This window comes from Nymphaea colorata, chromosome 8, assembly GCF_008831285.2.
Source record: "Nymphaea colorata isolate Beijing-Zhang1983 chromosome 8, ASM883128v2, whole genome shotgun sequence".
NCBI lineage: Eukaryota > Viridiplantae > Streptophyta > Magnoliopsida > Nymphaeales > Nymphaeaceae > Nymphaea > Nymphaea colorata.
In genome coordinates, this window is record NC_045145.1 from 22,292,529 (window position 1) to 22,311,730 (window position 19,202).

The 19,202-nt window shown below is 39.9% G+C and overlaps 2 protein-coding genes and 1 pseudogene across 3 annotated transcripts; 1 reads left to right on the plus strand and 2 right to left on the minus strand.

The window, feature by feature from the left end:
• Positions 1-229: 229 nt before the first annotated feature.
• On the minus strand, positions 230-3,466 carry LOC116258417 (pentatricopeptide repeat-containing protein At1g08070, chloroplastic-like). 2 transcript variants are annotated; one of them, XM_050078963.1, is made up of 2 exons: positions 3,239-3,361; positions 230-3,150 (listed from the first exon to the last, which is right to left on the minus strand). In XM_050078963.1, exon 2 carries the CDS (start codon positions 2,898-2,900, stop codon positions 1,437-1,439), a length of 1,464 nt encoding a protein of 487 aa, XP_049934920.1. In that variant the 5' UTR covers positions 2,901-3,150; positions 3,239-3,361; the 3' UTR covers positions 230-1,436. The 2 variants fall into 2 exon arrangements, with proteins under 2 accessions (XP_049934920.1, XP_031491419.1); XM_031635559.2 differs by having other exon boundaries at positions 230-3,466.
• Positions 3,467-4,710: 1,244 nt separating this feature from the next.
• LOC116259631 (putative disease resistance RPP13-like protein 3) lies at positions 4,711-9,881 on the minus strand (annotated as a pseudogene).
• Positions 9,882-16,589: 6,708 nt separating this feature from the next.
• Positions 16,590-18,716, plus strand: LOC116259632 (pentatricopeptide repeat-containing protein At2g22070-like). The gene is made up of 4 exons (XM_031637488.1): positions 16,590-16,596; positions 17,227-17,693; positions 18,082-18,235; positions 18,319-18,716. The coding sequence occupies exons 1-4, from the start codon at positions 16,590-16,592 to the stop codon at positions 18,714-18,716; spliced, it is 1,026 nt and encodes a 341-aa protein (XP_031493348.1).
• The last annotated feature ends 486 nt before the right edge of the window (positions 18,717-19,202 follow it).

Here is a 19,202-nt window from a genome sequence, read left to right on the forward strand (position 1 = left end):
AAGACATGCCCAATGAGGTAGAGTTCCTAACAGATATTGATACACGTACAAACCGAATCGGCGGCCTATGTGACAGCATGTCAAAAATAGATACACGTACATTTTATATAGCACAAGAACCATGTGACCTTGAACATGAACTATATTTAACATCAAGTTTCCGTATGAAAATGTGCAGTGTAACAGGCGTTGTTTCTTCAGATGCATCTCCCACACAGTGAATACAAAATGAACATAACAATCGCTGGACAGGAAATAACTAGGACTTACAATTCCTAAATCAAATTGCCACTGATTTTTGTCGTTCGCAGATGACAGATTTAAATATCACAATCTTCTTTGTCAACATCAAACAAATAACCAACGGCATTTAGCATGAACCCCAGAAATATGAACCACTCGAACACATAATTGACGTTGAAAAGTTTTCCTAGTTTAAGTAGTTGAACCTGTAGCCACTAAAAATGCAACATCTATTCAAAGCAAACTACAACTCAGAAGTTTCCTAAGGCATTTTCTTCCAGGGAGATTCTTTACAGCTTTCTTCTGAAACACATATCTTAGCCACCAGACATAATAGAACATGAACGCCTGCCTGCTCGTAATCATGCGGATACATGCCTGTCCTCCACGTGGTCTGACTAATAAGGTTTTGAGAGAAACATGGTCTCAACAGCAGACAATACAGTAAGCATGCGCATTTGGATTGGTGACTCTTGGCAAACTAAGTCCTCCCATATGCTTAGATTAGATACACCATAGGGCACTTATAGCAGAAACCTTCCTTTCAGGCTTGCTAACTCGTTTGCAGTAATCTTGGCAAGAGGGCACACCGGTTTTGGCACACTGGGAAAGAAGCAATCTCTGTCATGTGTCTTCCTTACAGAGTCGACAGAGACGAGCTTAACAAATCAAGGATAGTAACCACATCTCCGCAGATCATTGACCATCCTGAGGCATAATTCCAGCACAAGACCGAGCGTGCAATTGTAACAACCAGATTCCTGACCTGGTGAAAAAAATCAAGACTCTGCTACCTATATAATGTCGATCATGATTTACGTAGGCAAGTCCTACAAATTTAACCCTTTTGTCTCACCATGGACAAATTCTCAGAGTTGCAGGCTTCATGAATCTCAAACGTTTAGCTCAACCAGACTGGAACCAGGTTGTTTTCTTATACCACTTCTTACAGAGTGGACAGAGACAAGCTTCACAAATCAAGGCTAGTAACCACATGTTCACAGATCTTTGACCATCCTGAGACATAATTCCAACTCACGAGCAAATGTGCAATTGCAACAACTAAATTCTTGCCCTGGTGAAAAAATCAAGACTCTGCTACCTATTATAATGTCGATCATGATGTACGTAGGCAAGTCCTATAAATCTAACCCTTTTGTCTCACCATGGGCAAATTCTCAGAGTTGCAGGCTTCATGAATCTCCAACGTTTAGATCAACCAGACTGGAACCAGGTTGTTTTCTTATACCCTTCTCCTTGATAAGTTTCCTAATTTCTAACGCTTCATTCCATTTACCAGCAGCAGCATAAACGTTAGAGAGTAGAACATGACAACCTGCTTGACCAGTCTCCAACCCCAGCAGACCAACCCTGATTCTATCAGCAACTTCTGTGTTGCCGTGGATCCTGCAAGCACCAAGAAGTGCACCCAATATCGTTATTTCAGGCTTCATTGGCATGATTTTCACTAGTTCTTCCGCTTCTTCTAATAGACCTGCTCGACCCAGCATATCAACCATACAACCATAGTGCTTAGGATTAGGCAATATATTGTGATCTTTCAACATGTTATTGAAGTATCGGCGTCCCTCATCCACAAGGCCTGCATGGCTGCATGCCGTCAAGACCCCCAAAAAGGTGACACTATTGGGATTTATGTTGGAATCCTGCATTCTGGAAAACGCTTTCAGTGAGTCGTCGGCATTGCCATGCATCGCGAAGCCAACAATCAACGCATTCCAGGCTGATATATCTCTTCGTTTCAAATTACAGAAGACCTGTTCTGCAGCCTCGATATTTCCACATTTTGCGTACATATCAATAAGTGCTGCACCCAAGTAGTCGTCAAGCTTTACATTACATCGGTTAATGTAAGCATGAATCCATTTACCAAGGTCTATCTCGGTCAAATGAGCACAAGCAGATAGCACACTCACCATAGTAACCTCATTAGGCTTCACGTCCTTCTCGAGAAGCATCGATTTGAATAGAGAAACTGCGTCTCTGAACCGGCCATATTGCTTGTAACCAGCGATCATGGAACTCCAGGAAACAACGTCCTTATCCGGCATTTTATCAAACAAATCACGTGCAGAATCAACATCTCCACTTTGGGCATAAGCCGTGATCATGGCATTCCAAGTGATGGTATTCTTACATGGCAGCTCATCAAACATTTTACGCGCAATAGGCAGGATCCCTATCCTCGCGAATCCAGATATCATGGAATTCCAAATGACAGAGTTCCTATAAGGCATTCGATCAAACAACGCCTTAGCAATGGCCAACTCACCATGCCTTGCGTACCCAGATATCATGGTGCTCCAGGAAACATCGTCCCGCTCAGGCATTTCGTCAAACAATTGGCGCGCAACTTCCACTGAACCAGACTTTGCGTAGCCATCGATCAGAGCATTCCAAGAGACAGTATCAACTACCTGACGGTTCTGCTCGAACAACTGGCGAGCAGAGTCCACCTCCCCATGATCAGAATACATGCTGATGAGCGTATTGAGGACGAAGACATCCGAGTCGAACCCGTTCTTAATGATGTGGCCCTGGACCTGCAGGCCCTCTGCCATCAACGCCCTGACGTTGGCAGCCCCGATAACGAAGGGATAGGTGAAATTGTCCGGGGCAACGGGTATCCGGAGCATCTGTACGTACAATCTAATGGCTTCCTCCGGCGAGTGATTCCGGGAATAGGCTCGAATGACAGTGTTGAAGAGGAAAGAGTTCGGCTGCTCGTGGATGACATGCTCTACGATCAGACGGGCATAAACTAGGAACTCGTGCTGTGACTGTGAAAGGGCAAGGTGTCTAACGATCCTGCAGACGAAAAGCTTTCGATGAAGAAGCCCGGCGATGATGATACGAGAAAGAACTGGGTTCAGTTGGACGATGGTTCTGCAGCGTTGCAACAAAAGTTCCAGACTGGAAGAAAACGAACAAGAAGAAGAATTAACGTGGAGATGATAACTATGAGGAGAAGCACCTTCACTACTCGAGTATGAAGCTTGGGATATTGGGAGTTGGCAGGGCGAGGAAGGAGAAGGTAGCGAGGCAAGACAGCTCGGGCTTTTCGCATGAGAACCTCGCAACATCTGTCTGTTTGTCGCGAGGCCTTATGACCGCGAAGATGCAGGTACGCCTGAGCTTATGAAGTTTGCAGGTTCCAATACTTATTTCGAAACTGAAACTCTACAGTGGACGTAGACCTGAATTTGCTGAATCCAATTTAATGTAAAGGCATATGAGCTTGGCGTTCGTACGTAGAACTTGAACTCATTGGATTCTGAAATAAAATCCTTCCTCGTGCAAAAGCGTTTTCTTTGGTTAGATTCTATTTATTAGCATAAGTTTTTTTGGTCTGATTATGTTTTACATACTTCAAGTTAGCCGGATCCAAATATATGTTGAAATTTAATTTCAGGTCCCTTATTTTATAAGATAAATTAGAAAAAGGGCACTCAACAAGTCAATCACTGATTTAATTTTCAAAGACAGTAAATAGGCACCAAACTTTTCCACTTAATTTAAAAATATCATCTTTTAGACAAAAGTGACAATGAAATGAAAAACCAAACTAAGCAATCGTCTCTCTTGGAGGCGCTTGGGAACTATAATATTATGTTACCCTACTTAACACAAAAATTATTTAGATTCATTGGACACTTTGGAAAGTGTTCGATAAATCTGTCTTATTTCTTTTAATAATCTATTGCCAAACAGCCTAAATCTTTTTTAATAATCACCATCGATTCAGTGCCTTACAGTCCAATGAGCCTTGGACATAGGGCAGCAGAGATGGTGAATGCCTTGAGCCTTGAGGCACCATCTGCAACTTAGCACATGCCTCTATCATTAACTGCTTCAGACTCTGCATGCTGCCTTACCTGAATATCACGATTCCCAGTTCTTCCAGATTGCATAGCGTAAAGGTGGGTCAACATCCTTTCGACCTTTGCGTGCACAGGGTTGTGCAAACAACAAATATATACCTCAAAGAAAACAAAAAGAAAGAGAGAGATTTGAGATATTTTAGAAATTTTTGGATGATGAAGTATACTTTCAATCTTTCTACTTTTTTACGATCTCATTTTGTCGATTTCAACACCAGAAGTATTTTGGTTATTCACCATTACATTAAAGATGTGTTGAAACCAAGGGACAGGACAAATCCCAGCGAACATAATTTCTACGCCCGGGGCTGTGGACTGTGCACTGATGGGCAGGCAACCTTATACCTTCTTCAACTCAGTACATTCCAGTACAATTAGCCGCTTCAGACACGGCACGCTGCCATTCCCCAATATCACGGTTTCTAGTTCTTTCAGATGGCGGAGTCGGAACCTTCGAAGCCCAGGAAACCGCGACGGGCCACATTCTAACCGCTTAATCTTGTGTAACTCGTGAAGGAAAAGGTCTGATGGACAAGGAAGTGATTGCAGAAGCGGAAAAGGGTCTTCACTTGAAGGACCCGCAGCTTAAGGTTAAACTGCTAAGGGCGTCGAAGGAACCAAGGTTATCAGGCAACTCCGGCAATCGAATCAACGTGAGGACTCGCAGGTGTGGTGGCGGACTTTGGGGCAACCATTTGCCAAATGGGAAATGAGCATCATCATGCTCAATGAAAAGCCTGGAGAGGTGCCTCAAGCTGCTGAGGGATGCGTAAAGATATTCAGCATCTTCTTCCTTGACACCCTGTATTTGCAACCTCCTCAACTCCTTCAATTGTCTAATCTCTGCGGCAATTCCTTTTATTGAACCATCCAAAGCAGTTAATGTTTGTAGGCATCTTAAATTGCCGACCTCCTTTGGAGTTTAAATGGCCTGTGACCTCGCACATAAATGGCGCAAGTTTCTCAGCCTAATGAACTCATTGGGCAGCATACGAATGCCAGTGTGCCTGATATCTAAAGTTTCTAAATTTTGAAGGCTCCCGATTGATCTGGGAAGTTGTTTTAGACTGGAATTTAACCTTAAGCAAAGGTATCTCAAATGGAGTAGCCGTCCTATCTGCTTCGGCAATTTCTCTATTTTAACACCATACCCTCAGAAATCAGATTAGGTGTCCTGATGTTGTCACGACCCAATTTTTGACACCAAAAATTTTCTTTCATTTCTATGATAGCGGAAGCAATATTGAGTCATGACCAGAACATAAGACACTGTTTTATTTCAATAATAAAATACTTGGACCCAAACAAAAATAACCACAAATCCCCAAAACCGACGCAGTGCCCAGAATGCCAATGCCCGTCCATCACAAGACTGAGGTCGTCGCTCCAAAGCAAAAGCTATCAAGGACTACCTGTAGATAGAAAGAAGGGTCAGAATTCCTCTGAGTATGAGAAAATCCAGCCATGAATGGAACATGGCCCAAAATAATATTTAGTTTCGTAAACAATTCCAAAAAAGGCCTTATGAACTACAACCATAAGTTTTCCAAAACTTAGCACATATCAGAGTTACATCACATCATCAATGACAGAACGAGGTGTGCACAACCTCCAAAATTTCGTAGGCTTCCAACCGTGGTTCTCTGACAATGTCATGGTCATCGTGCCGAGCAACAGAAATCCCCGTGGGCACTCACGGGCAGAACAGAACATATCTTCACCAGGCGATCCAACGGATCGAGGGTACCTGAAGTGAAGCCTCCTGAGATATCTCAGATCGCCGCTGCAGCAGCATGGCCTCTCTAGGAACCCGGGTGGAGAGACCAGGAGTCTCGCTCCCAAACAGAAACAGAACAGAATCCCGAGCCCTTGTGCCGCCCAATACCCTGTGGGCCCTCCAGTACAGCCAGAGGAGTGTGACCACTACCTCTCGGGACGAAACCAAACACTGGGTAAAACAGAAAGCTCGCACTCGCATAAACCATCGCACAAAGCCCACGTTTCGCCTTCGAATTTCAAAAGTGAGGGTTTCTCCTTACTAGACCTTGTCTAATACCCCTCTCAGAAACCGCCCTCAGGCTCGGTTTCCCAAACAGAATAATTCAACCATTTTAAATCTTAATTTAATGGCACCAAAACAAAATCGATAATAAGTGCACTAATATAGAGCATATCACATCCAGACTAAACACAACAATCACCATTTCAAAACAAGGGGGTTCAATACCCCTATTCCTGAAATTTAAATAATACAAAAGGTACCACAGAGCAATAATACATAAAATTACGGTTTTTCCATCCAAATTGCAAACCAATTTATAAAAACCCTCTTTTGACAATTTTAAGAATTCAAAGGGTACTGATTCACAATTTCGAAAGAGTTCTTTGGTTCTTATAGAAAATAACTTTTGCGGACCCCTTTTTTTGAAGATGTTTTCAGCAAAAACGTTGCGGCATGAATGATTAAAAATTTTAACAGCCTTTTCGTGAATTCTGCTTAAGAGGTGGACCCGCTTTGTAATTTTTGAGTCTTGTTATAAAAACGAAACCCACTCGTTTTCTTCATTTCTCACCCGCGTTTTCTCTCTCTTCGTAAGGGAGCTCCTCTTCTTTTTCTCGTTGGCTTTCTCTCTTCACAACAGCACCTTCCTCGCCCGGCGGTGGATCTTCCTCCTTGTTCAAAGGGGGGAACAAACCAGAGAGAGAGGAGCGCCTTCCTCTCGCGAGCTCCAACGCTCGGGTCCTATGGCGCCGCCCACCGACCGTCCGACATTTCCCTCCTAAAAATCGCCGCTTCCTCTGCCCTCATTTTGCACCAGCGTGGGGAAGGCAGTCTACCCAAGAGCCGATGCTTCAATGGCTCTTAGTCTCCACCTTCGCTGCGACGGGGATGAACCATCAACGAAGAGAAACGGTAGGAGGAGGACGCTGCGTTTCACCTTTACTCAACCAGCGTGAGGAACAATGGCTGGTTTTCCAATTGGTTGGGCGATTGCCTCTATTCGTTGGCAAACTCATTGTGTTTCCTTCCTTTCCTCCTTTCTGTATGTTGGTTTTTCCTTTACTGTATGTCGAGCAGAGCAGGCGTTGCCCTCTGTCGACGTCGTTCTGGACAATAGAGTCTTCCCACTGACATTCTATATATCAAATTCCATGGTCAAACCCTCCGTGAGGGTTCTGTATATAATTTTATTGAAGTTGGTTTGATTTCTCTAACGTCTCCTTCATCTCAGAGATATCTGCTATGTTACTCTAGTCTTGATTTCTCATGAATGAAATAACTACAAGAAGAAACAACGTAGCAACATAGAACGACATGCTTCACCTTCATATCTAACATGCTCTCTTTTTAAAAAAAATCAGAAAAGAGAAACAACATCACATGAACATCCGAGAGGTTCCAAAACCTAACAAAGACTAACATGCCTCCGGTCATAACTTTCATGCGGTTTGGTCAAATCCTTGAACGAAGCCCATAACATAGAAATTCATACTCAGTTTTAGGGTTCTCACGGATGAACATAAGTTGCATACGTACAGAAAACCAAAATACAGAGGCTTCACGTTTATGACTGAAATTTCTCTACATGGATTCATCTTCTAAGTATATAGGTATCCATAAGAGATCAAAATACATGGCTTCATGCTTCAATCATGGCTGAAAATCCCCATACCTGTCAAAGTCTGTCACAACCTTCTTGTTCCTCTTTCGCAGTCCCTTTTCTTGATCTTCTGATTCTTTTCCAGCGACCACCTACTTCAACCTCAACGAGAAAGAAAACAAGAATGAGGATGTCTCTCTCTCTCTTTCTCTCGAATCCTCTTGTTGCTGGACTCTCTAGTCGATGGCTGTAGCAATAAGGGATGATTATTTTTCAACCTCTCCCAAGGGAATGAATAACCCGTCAGTTTTTCTTTTCCCTTTCTTTCTCTCAAATTCTCAATTGTTGAGTTTTCTCTTCTATGAAGGCAGTAAAGAAAAGGTTAATTATTGTAAATCAGATCTAAAGAGCCCCCTTCACAACCCTTGTAACTGTCATACGAATTTCTTTTCGTTTCTTTTTTTCATTTCTTTCCATAGTTTCTCTCTTTTTCATTTAATTGGCAGTTTCCATTTCATTTTTGCAGTCATTTAAACCTACCGTTTATGATTTCCTGCTCATAATAACGATCCCATAATTAAGGAAACTTAATAAAAATCGTGGGTCTTACAGATGTAATCCTCATGACAAAAAAAGAAGAGAATATGAATCCTTCTGCTATCCAAAGCCTGATCAATTTGTTTCTTTCGATCAAATGATCCTCAGGAAACAAACCACAATAAAGGAAGCATGGTTTAAGATGTAAGGGCAACTCATCATAGCTCAATGGTTTAAGATGTAAGGGCAACTCATCATAGCTCAACTTCAGAATGCTTGTTATGCTACCCCTGGAAGTTGAGTGTTCATATTTGCCCAACAGATACTTTAAGTTCTGATTTACCTTCTTCCACTCTGACACAGTTCTTTTCTTACGTAGGATACCTCCCAACGTTGCGATTGCAAGGGGGAGACCTCTGCACTTTTGCAGCATACTCTTACCCACTTCCTGAAATTCCAAAGGCATAATCGCAGTTCCTGGAAATGCCTTTTGGCAAAGTAATGACATTGGTAAATCATCACGAAAAGTTTTCAGTTCACGACGGATGAAGTTTACGCTTCTAATTGTTTCTAATTCAGAAGAGACACCCTCTATACGAGTGGTGATCATGATTGCGCTTCCATTGTTATTCTCTGGCAATGCTGAATTGATATTGATGCAAACACTCTTATCCCACACGTCATCCAACACGAGTATAAATTTTTTTCCTTGAAGGTAGCTGTGAATTTTTCTTCCCAGATCAACCTCATCCATTTGCTCTATCTTCTCTCTGGAAAGAAGCAAGTATTCTTCTGCTTCCTTTGAGGAACTCGGTTCCCTTATTTCTCCAAATTCTATTAGCATGAACTTTAGTAGAGTTTTGGTATTAAAAGATTGGGAAACTGATACCCATGCAGAGCAATTGAAATGTTCCTTCACTTTTGGTTCGTTATAAACCTTTTTTTACAAGTGTAGTCTTTCCTAACCCACCCATCCCAAATACTGAAATGTAAGTTTTTTCATTGTTACCTGTCTCTCCCACAAGCTGGTTGACCAAGAGCTCTACATCCTCTTCAATCCCCACGACTTCTGCTTCCTCGAGGAAATTTGCTTCTCTACAATCTTGCCACTGCCGAATGGTCGCGCCCGAACTCCTATCTTCATCAAGCATTTCCATGAAGTACCTGCCCCTTCTTTCTGAGATCGCCGCGACTTTCCTCTTGATCTTTTGTACATCGGTTGCAAGGTTGTCTTGGAAGTAATTGAGTCATGGCGCTGGACAGAATGCAAAGGAAGTTCTTGATTCCACCATGTCCTGCATGTCTCCTTCCAAATCGAAGCAAAAACTCGTCAATAACATCTTCGATATCTTAAGCAACACATCTTACTTGGTTGACCCATGTTTTGATTCCCTCACTTCTATCTCTCTTTCTGTCAGCGTCTTTCAGAAATGATTTGATGCTTTCCAGTTCCTGCCTTAGCTCATCAATTTCTTCGCGAATCCCTCCAAACAACTCCGCTTCTTTCACGAGGTAGGTGCCCAGCCTCTCCAGCAGGAAGTTCACAGCAATCTCCGCCATTTCCGCTCCCTCTTTTTCTCAACAGAATATCGTTCGACACTCAGTTAGGAAGGGCATCTTTAGTTTCCCACTGTCTTCAGCTTTTAAAGAAAATTTTTTCAAATGAATACAGTTTTTACGTGATGGCAATGGCCACATAAGACCAATGTAATCAACTAGCAGAAGTCGCAGCCAAAGCGTTGATGGTGATTATGACTATCCGGAGCTACCCGGGGTCCCAGACAGACAGTCTGGCTTGTGGGTCCATACGCCCCACCGTTTCTAACTTGTGATTTGACGAGACCGAAAAAACAACTGGTAAATAATAATAATAGTAAATGTGAATGTTATGTAAACTGATTACAAGTTATTTGAATAGTTAGTTGAATTGATGGTTTATTAATGTGCCACAAAATTTATTTTTGAAGTCAAATACTAGTTGTGAATTCAAAATATTTGAAAAGGTACAAGCATGCCAAGTTTCCTTTGATCAGGAGCTGCCTTATGATTCTTTGAGCTAAAGTTTTAAGAAAAGCACATATATGCAGACTTTTAAGTAAGTAGAAGTGAAAAGATAATATATATATATATATATATATATATATATATTATATGCGTGTAAAGTATTTGACAAGTAGTACTTGGCCTACGTGGTCAAGTTCCAATGTCGAGTAGATTTATCACTATAAACAGCACAAGTTGCAGCAAGCCAACCCTTTGATGGTCTCTGGATTAATGGATCACATCCAAGCTACCCAAAAATTCAAGCGTGGTGGGCGCTCACAGTGGTATATATCGGTAACTGTCAGTCTCGGTCGCGGGGGCTGGTCACTAATTTCTCGCAGATAACACCAGAAAAAAAATAAAAAAATAGAAACTAAGCTTTTGTAGCGACGCTAAAAAAAAGTTAAGTGAAAATAAAAGCTGAACATATGCTGACGTGAGGTGCAAAAGGTAAGAGTTAGTCTACCGTAAAGATAATGTGGAAGAAAACTCGCATCATGTGCATAGGTAAATAAAATTATTATCGACGTTTAATAAAACTTTTACTGACATGTGGTATGCATCGGTAAAACTTTTATCAACACGTGACGGGCGTTGGTAAAACTTTTACCTACGCGTTGTGGACGTTGACAAAGCGTTTGATCGACATAAAGGTGGACATCAGTGATATATTTATGGACGCAATTTCATTTGTCGGTAAAGATCTGTTACCCACAAAATGCACTTCTAAAACACAGTTTACCTAAGACTGTGAAGCAATGAATGGACGTTCACAAGCTAATGTGAAGGATGCGGCAACTATCATAGAAGAACCATTCATAACCAAAATGTAGCATCCCCATTACTGCCAAAAGAAAGCCAACAACCTCACTGCTATAGGATTTAAAACAACATTTCAAGTTGATTCAGCAACTTACCCTGCTCCATGAGAGCCTCATCAATCACCTTAGCTACATGTTATTAGGGCAACTTACGCTGGGTTGCTCGATGGTGTAGTTGGAAATTAATTTGCGGGACGCATCAATCACAGTATTAATGGGAGCAACCATGAATACTGTATGAGCAATTATGCATGCATTTAGTGGAAGTGGGAGCAAACATTAATACTGTTTGACCAATTATGCATGCATTTAGTAGGAGTGGGAGCAGCCATTAATACTGTGTGACCAATTATTGTAAACAAACTTAAGTTCCTTTTCTTCTCTTTTCTTTTTTTTTTTATATAGTTAATCGAACATATAATTTGGCATTTCTTTGCGTTTCATTTTCTTCTTATGCAAACAAGAATTTGCCTGGTTTCTTTCTTTTCGATGCTTTTCTTTTCTTCTCTATCATTAATCCCTTCATTTCCCCTCCTACATATACTTTAACATTTTTTCCATCCCCTTTATCCAAAATAGTAGTGTAGATAAACCTGCACTAGGGGCAGAGGTAAGATTTTTCTGGAGATCAAATTATAGTTCCAAAATTTTGATAGGAGACGAAATATCATTTTTTTTTAATTTTCATGAAGGATAATATATTTTTTTAAAATTTTACATGTGACTTCTAAAAAAAATTGAGAAAAAGGAAGTACGGGGTTGGGGAGGGCAGCGGCAAGGCCCTTGCCGGCATCCTTTGGCTTTGCCCTGGTTATTACGCTGTCCAAGCATTGAGTAAATTTCCTGACAAAGCTGCTTGGGGGTAGGCCTCCGGCTTTTGTTAAACAAAAATTTATTGAATTTACATTCAGCAAATCACCAAACGTGACATGGTTGCACCAAAACTAAACCATTACATTTATCATATAAAGTTTTATTCTTTAATAGAAACACTACATTCATTGTCACCAAGTTCATGTGCTGTGTATGGTATGGTTTGGATCTGGATCTGATTTCGGGATGAAACCAGATTAAAAATTCACAAAATCAAATCACCATCGGCCAGGGCATCTAATTTAATACATCTATAGATATATTATATGTTCTTTTTTCTCTTTCAAAAGAAACGATACAGGACTAAAGAATGGTGGCTTCCATAAAACGATCTGTTTGTCTTTTTTCAAACATTTCTTTTTTGATTTTTTTTCACTATCATAAAAATGTATAATTTTAATTGTGTTATTCAATTTCTACGAAAAATTATTAATAATAATAATATTAATATTAATAAAATATCTTCACCGCACCGGCACCCGCACCCCGCATTCAGGTGACATAAACTACATTATTACATTTATCCTATAAAGTGTCTAGTCCTCTGAATCCAGAACAGTTAGAGAAACCAATGCACCACAATTACAACGCTGTGGAGTTGAACCATTGGAAGCAGTAGAGCTGGGATCTTCTTCTAATGGCCATGGGCTAGATGCAGTTGACACTAGTGTGCTGGTAGTGTCTACTTTATGAATCTGTGCACGTCCCGGTCCTTCGTATCCGTATATATGTGGGGGTAGGGCTTGCTAATTGTGGGCGTAAGGGAAGGATATGTATCCACGACGCCTAGGAGGAACTGGTTCTTCCGAAACCATTCTTGGTGGTTCCTTATGTGATCTCTTCACCACCAACTTCTGCGTTCCCTTCTCTGTCTGCAATGCCATTATACATGAGAAAATGCTCGAACCAAGAAAGGAATTCATCATCATCATCATGTAACGCATCGTCACCAAGATCCAGAACAGCAAATTTGCGAGAGATTTTGGAAATCTGCCAACCAGTAGATTGTTATTCAAGTTGAGCAGCTTCAAACTGTTGTCCTCTGGAATGCTCTCTTCCAATTGATTACTGTGGAGGTCCAAAACGCTTCCTGCCAAGACAACTTGGTATGGCGCCTTACAGTTTATTGATGGATATGATCACTCACGAGTTGTAGCTCATGGTACCTTTAGTGCAGATTAAAGATGGTATCTGTTCACTGATTCTATTGGGGCTTGATTGGAAAGCCCCCATAACCAAAATGCAGTATCTCTTTGTTTAAGAAAAGTCACGATCCAAAAAGTTCAAGACTTATTTCATTATTAGATTGGTCAACTTCTCTAATTCCTTAAACCTTTTCCGAGAAGTCGGTGAGCAAGGAATCCATGGATTTAGTGACATGGAGTTCTTGGAAACCCATGGAGCTAATTGTTGTTAGAGAGAAACAGAAGCTTGAGGTTCATACGCGTAACCTATTAGACAACATGTCTCCACTACTCTCATTATCGGCGGCCAGGTTCATATCAATAGGCTGGTGTTGATGAAAGTTAATGCCAAAAATAAAAATAAAGAACGTGCAACTGTCTTTAGGAAGAAGGTGAAGAGTTAACTTTTGGTTTCTCAATAATTTCATTGTGTGCATGACAAGTGCCTCTTCAGTTTGCCTACTTTAATTTTTTGTTTTTGTTTTTGTTTTAAATGCATATGTCAATTATGGCTATGCTGGAATCACCAAGAGTCATTTTTCAGTTTTTTGTCATATATATATATATATATATATATATATAGCCCTTTGGGTCGGTTAAATGTGTGTGAGAAAGACTTTCAAATGTACTCAAATTTTTTTTGTTGTGTGCTTAAATCTTTGCTGCTTTGTGTCATGCCTTTGGCCACTTGAAAAACCAAGTGGTGGATTAGTTATTGTGTTGTTATTATGTTATATTTGTGTCATTTACAAAAGCACAAGAAAAAAAAGTGCAAACATGTCATTTCTTAAGCAAAGAGTGGTACCAGAGACATGTTGATCAATTCTAAATATCATTCTGTTGTCACGATTGTTGGTAAAAGTACAAAAGAAAAGCCTGCAAGGTAAAAGCTGCAGACAACTTGTTCAACAAAATTTTTGTGGAAAATTTTTGTTCATTATGCCTAATGACATGACCACTTTAAATATGTTTCAATCACTCATACTTATATTTAATGAAGATAATTATAGATTTTAGAGCCTAAAAATAAAAACTTTCCTTTTGTCACTAAGAAAAAACAAAAAAAAAGATTAGATATCTTTAGCTGGTTGCCACTTTAGGCCAAAGCTAGGAATTTTTCATGAAGAGCATCAAATTATAATTTCAAAATTTTGATTTAAGCTAAAATATCATTTTTAAAAAACCTTATATAAGATAAATATTTTTTAAAAAATTATATGTAATTTTTTTTTAATTTATTGGTGGGCCAGGACCCCTGCGGCCCCCCTTGGCTCCACTTGTGTACTACCTTATTTATTGGGATCAATGAAACAAATATGCTAGCTAGAAACCAAAAAAACTTCAAATATATTTTTCAGTAATAGGCATGTGGTACGCACAAGTTGAGGCATGTGGTTCGGCACAAGTGGACGTATCCAACGATTGAAGCCAACTCAAACTCATCTTTATCTTTTCTTTCAAATTGTTTAGGATTCTGATTAAATCACACTTAGGCTGAATCTAGATGACTCTATAATTCATTCAATTTTCTTTTATATATATATATATATATATAAAATAGTGGAGAAAAGTAATGTAATTTATTTAAATCATTATTTTTCAGTGTTTTTAGCATATTATTTTAAGTATTTTTTATTTATTCATATTTATATGATTAATGATTGGGTTTGTAGAAAACCAGCCCAAAGGTAAGCCAAAATGGCATCTGTCAGAGTGCCCATAATGAAAAAAGGTTCACATTTGTCATGACCTTGAAGGTTTGACTCATCCCTTGTCTTGTATCGAGAGCTGGATGGAATCTACATCTTAGTTGCTGTTACTGGATTTATATTAACCAGTGTCACAAAAATTAAAGCACATCAACCTAGGGATGTCAGCAGACAAACGTTGCCATACATATCGGACCAACCAGACATTGTTTTGCCTAATTCGTAAATGAATTCAGATTCGAACATAGCATCCGAACTTTTTGCGTGCATCCAATCGGATTTGGATATATCCATGAAACATAGTTATAAAATCTAGATGTTATAAGAAAAACCCTGCACTAATTAATCTAATGATATGTGAATTCAATTTCTTATTGGTTCGTATACCTGGATTAGAATCCGGGCTTTGTGCTAATGTATAAGAAGTTCTAGCCAAAAGCTATCTAATAGTGCTGGCGTCATGTAGCCAAAAACATATTGATCACTGCGGCATGCACACTTATAATTAAGTATTCACTGCTTCATACACTAATAACATGACTAATGACAATTAATATGTACATAATCTCCTCATCTCATGTCACTGAAAAAACTCGAAACTCATCATGAGCTTCTTCTTCCCTACCATCATATATTTTCGGTATCCTTTTCTGCAAGCCTGCTGGGAAAGAGGACCCATCCCTATTATTGCCAATCAAAATAAAAATATACGAAAGATTAATTAAAATAGAAATTCTGATTTTTTGTTAAAAAAAAAAGACAGTTAGCAATGACATATGGCATTCTTGAATGGACTCTGAATCAGATGAGTTTGTATCAATTCAAATATCTAATTTAGGCCGTTAATTACTTATAATATAAACTATAGATGGGTTAAAATGCGTATGCCAATAAGCCGGATAAGTTAAAGAGTGACACTGCTGGCCTTTTGCTTGTAAAGCTACAAGCTGCTTGAAGAAAACGCGTGCAAGTCGACAGCCTTTGCCGCTTGTTCAATAGTGTAAAACCCTAAGGCCCGTTTATTGGCAGATAAAAAATTAGAATGGTAAATTTGTTGTGGGAAAAAATGCATTGTAAAAAGTCAGACCCCAAAGGGTTCCACTTTTTTTAGGGTAAAATCACATGGATCTATCTATTTGAGCATGGTGATTTTTCTTGTGTTTTATTTAAAAGTGAAAAGCAGTACAAAAGACGGCAGTTTTCCTCAATGCACAGTAAAATTTATGTGCATCAAAGGAGAGCTAAGGGTAAAACCAGCTAATATCCCCACCCTCCATGTCTACACTCGCATTGGCTTCCAAAAAAGTGTAAGATTATTAGGTTCAAACAAAGTTGTCTGATCACCTCTCGGCTTTTGAGGAGAGAGAGTTCAATTAAGGATAGTTAATTTGTTTGACTGATGTTCTTTCCAAAATAAATCGTATGCCAGGAAAGTAATAATATTTTTCACTACAAATAAAGTGGACATGAGTTGAATGTCATGTCTAATTCTTAGTCGTAGGTCTTAGAATACAAATTTTAATAGTGGAAGATTTTTCATCACATAATTAAAACAACAAACAAAACCTTGTCTGCTACGCATCATCTAATTTATTTAGGTAACCAGGTGAACCAAAGGATGATATTATTCAAAGACAAGGAACACATTTCATAAATATGATATGTAAGCGAAGGAATGCCTAGTAAGTTTGGAAAGAAATGCATTATGTGAATGACAAAGATAAAGGTCTATTTTGTACAGATTCTTTTTTGTCAATAAAAATTTAGGGAGATTACCCAGCAAGGTTGCAGCCGAATGACAAAGATAGAGAAATATAGCTAATGCCATTAACATCTTTCATGATTTTTTTGACCTTCTGTCACACTTACCCGAATTTGGTTTCTTGCCAAGATAAATGAGCTTTTTGAAGAAAATTTTGTGAGAACATGCTTTAAGTTTTGATTATTTTTCTTTTCCAATTTGACCACTTAAGTTACATGGGAAACAAGTAGTGAGAGGAAATAAATCTAAAATTAATTGTTTTTGTTAAGTGTTATACCACCAAGCTTATCATGAACGGCTTCTTTTCTTGATGTGTTGCAACTTACGTAAACGGTAATATTTGCATCTTTTTTCTTCGCTTGCGAGACTTGAACGCATTTCCCATGCAGAGTTTCCCTGCAAACCCGAAAACTCAAGGTCATTGCGAATCAACACCCTGAAAGGCCTTCCTTTCCCCCCTTCTCCACTGGATCTTCCACCAAACTGGTCAGCCTGGTGGATCGACCCCTCTCAGACCGGTTCTCTACCCTGAAATTGCCAACATGCTCAGGCTCTGCGAAGGTGGTACAGTTGAATCAGATACATGACCAACTCATCACAAGCAGCCTGCCGCTCCACAAACTCTTTCCCTTCTACGTCGAGTCCGGCAACATCGATTATGCGAGAATCGCGTTCGATCGAGCTCGAGTGCTCTTCAAATTCGACCGGAATGCGATGCTTCTGGCGTATTCCAAGAACGTGTTACCAGAGCGAGCTCTGCTTCTTTTCCGCGAGATGCTGGCTGTCGGTGACCGCGATGCCGGGCCAGACAAGTGCTCGTTCACGTTCTTTATTGCTGCTTGCTCGCGGTTGGATCGATCCTGCAATTGCCATTCAATGGTGGTTCAAAAGGGATTTGAGCGCGATACGTTTGTGAAGAATTCGCTTGTCAGTATGTGCATATCTTTTGGGGCGATGGTAGATGCGAGGAAACTGTTTGTTGAAATGACTGAACCAGGAGACGTGGTAACTGCCATGGTTAGTGGGTACATGAAATTTGGAATGGTCGCTCTCGCACTTAAGTTATTTGATGAAATGCCTGACTCGAATGATGTTACTTTGGGGTTTTGTCATAGCGGGTTGTGTTAAAAATGGGAGATATAAGGATGCTTTAAGTAGTTTATAGTAGTTTATATGACATGTTGCAATGTACAAATGTCAAGTCAAATGAAGCATCGCTGGTTTGTGCCGTTTCTGCTTGTGCTCACCTTAGGAGCACTTGACCAAGGCAAGTGGATTCATGTTTATATGGACAAGAGAGGAGTCATTTGCAGCTCGAACGTTGCCACAGCACTTATTGATATATGTACATGAAATGTGGAAGCATCACTCATGCACGTGTACTGTTTAATAGTGTTTCTTCTAGGAAGGATCTGCTTTCATGGACGAGCATGATCGTGGGGCTAGCATTGCATGGTCTGAGAGTGAAGCAGTCGCTCGGTTTCTGAACATGTTGGATAATGGCATCAAGCCGGATCGTATCACACTCAATGGAGTTCTAAATGCCTGCAGTCATTCAGGTTTAGTCGACCAATGGCGCCAATTCTTTCATGGCATGCATTTATGGGGCATTGTGCCTACTCTTGAACATTATGGTTGCAAGGTCTCTTGTCCAGCATGTATGCATCATGCAACTGCTGGGATGGGCTTGCCAGAGTCGGGGGCAGCGTGTGCAAACAAAGGATTCAGTTGGTTCTTGGATGGAGTTCTATAGAAGTGAAAGGTGTCATTCATGAATTTGTTGCCGGTAATCGAACCCATCTTAGAGCTGCAGATATTTATCAGAAGCTGGACGAAATATTTAACAGGCTTCAAACAATGGGTTATAGTCCCTGTACATTGCAAATTTCGTTGGACTTGAGTGAGGAAGATAAAGAGCAAGCAATGTATTGGCACAGTGAGAAACTAGCAGTTGCGTTTGGATTGTTGAGCACTGAAGATGGATTTCCATTAGAGTTGTTAAGAATCTTTGAATTTGTGAAGATTGTCACTCTGCTATGAAAGCTATACCTAGAGTTTTTGGCAGAGAAATAATAGTGAGGGACCGATCTTGTTTTCATAATTTGAAACAGGCTAGTTGTTCCTGCAGAGATGGTAGTAGCATTCTCGATTAAATGGTAGCTCATATGTTTCTCCATTGTTCTTGTACCAATGGACATCTGTTTTCCTTCTATGAAGAGATGAATGTGACACTCCTGAAATTATGCTCCTCTTATGAAGTATATAATCTTTCCGACACTCCTTATGAAATTATGCTTCTCCTATGAAATGTATAATCTTTCTCGTCTCGTAGAATATTTGGTGTCCCTTATCATGATCTAGTTTATTCCTGACACAACCTTCACTAAAATTAATTTCATAGAAAAGTTGGCAACACCTTATGGAGGCAAGGATAGTCCTTAACGGTCTTTTCATTTGTCCTCAAGAGAATATACATACATAAAGACATATCTGTATTTAAAGTAGTTGATATTAAGATTCAACTGC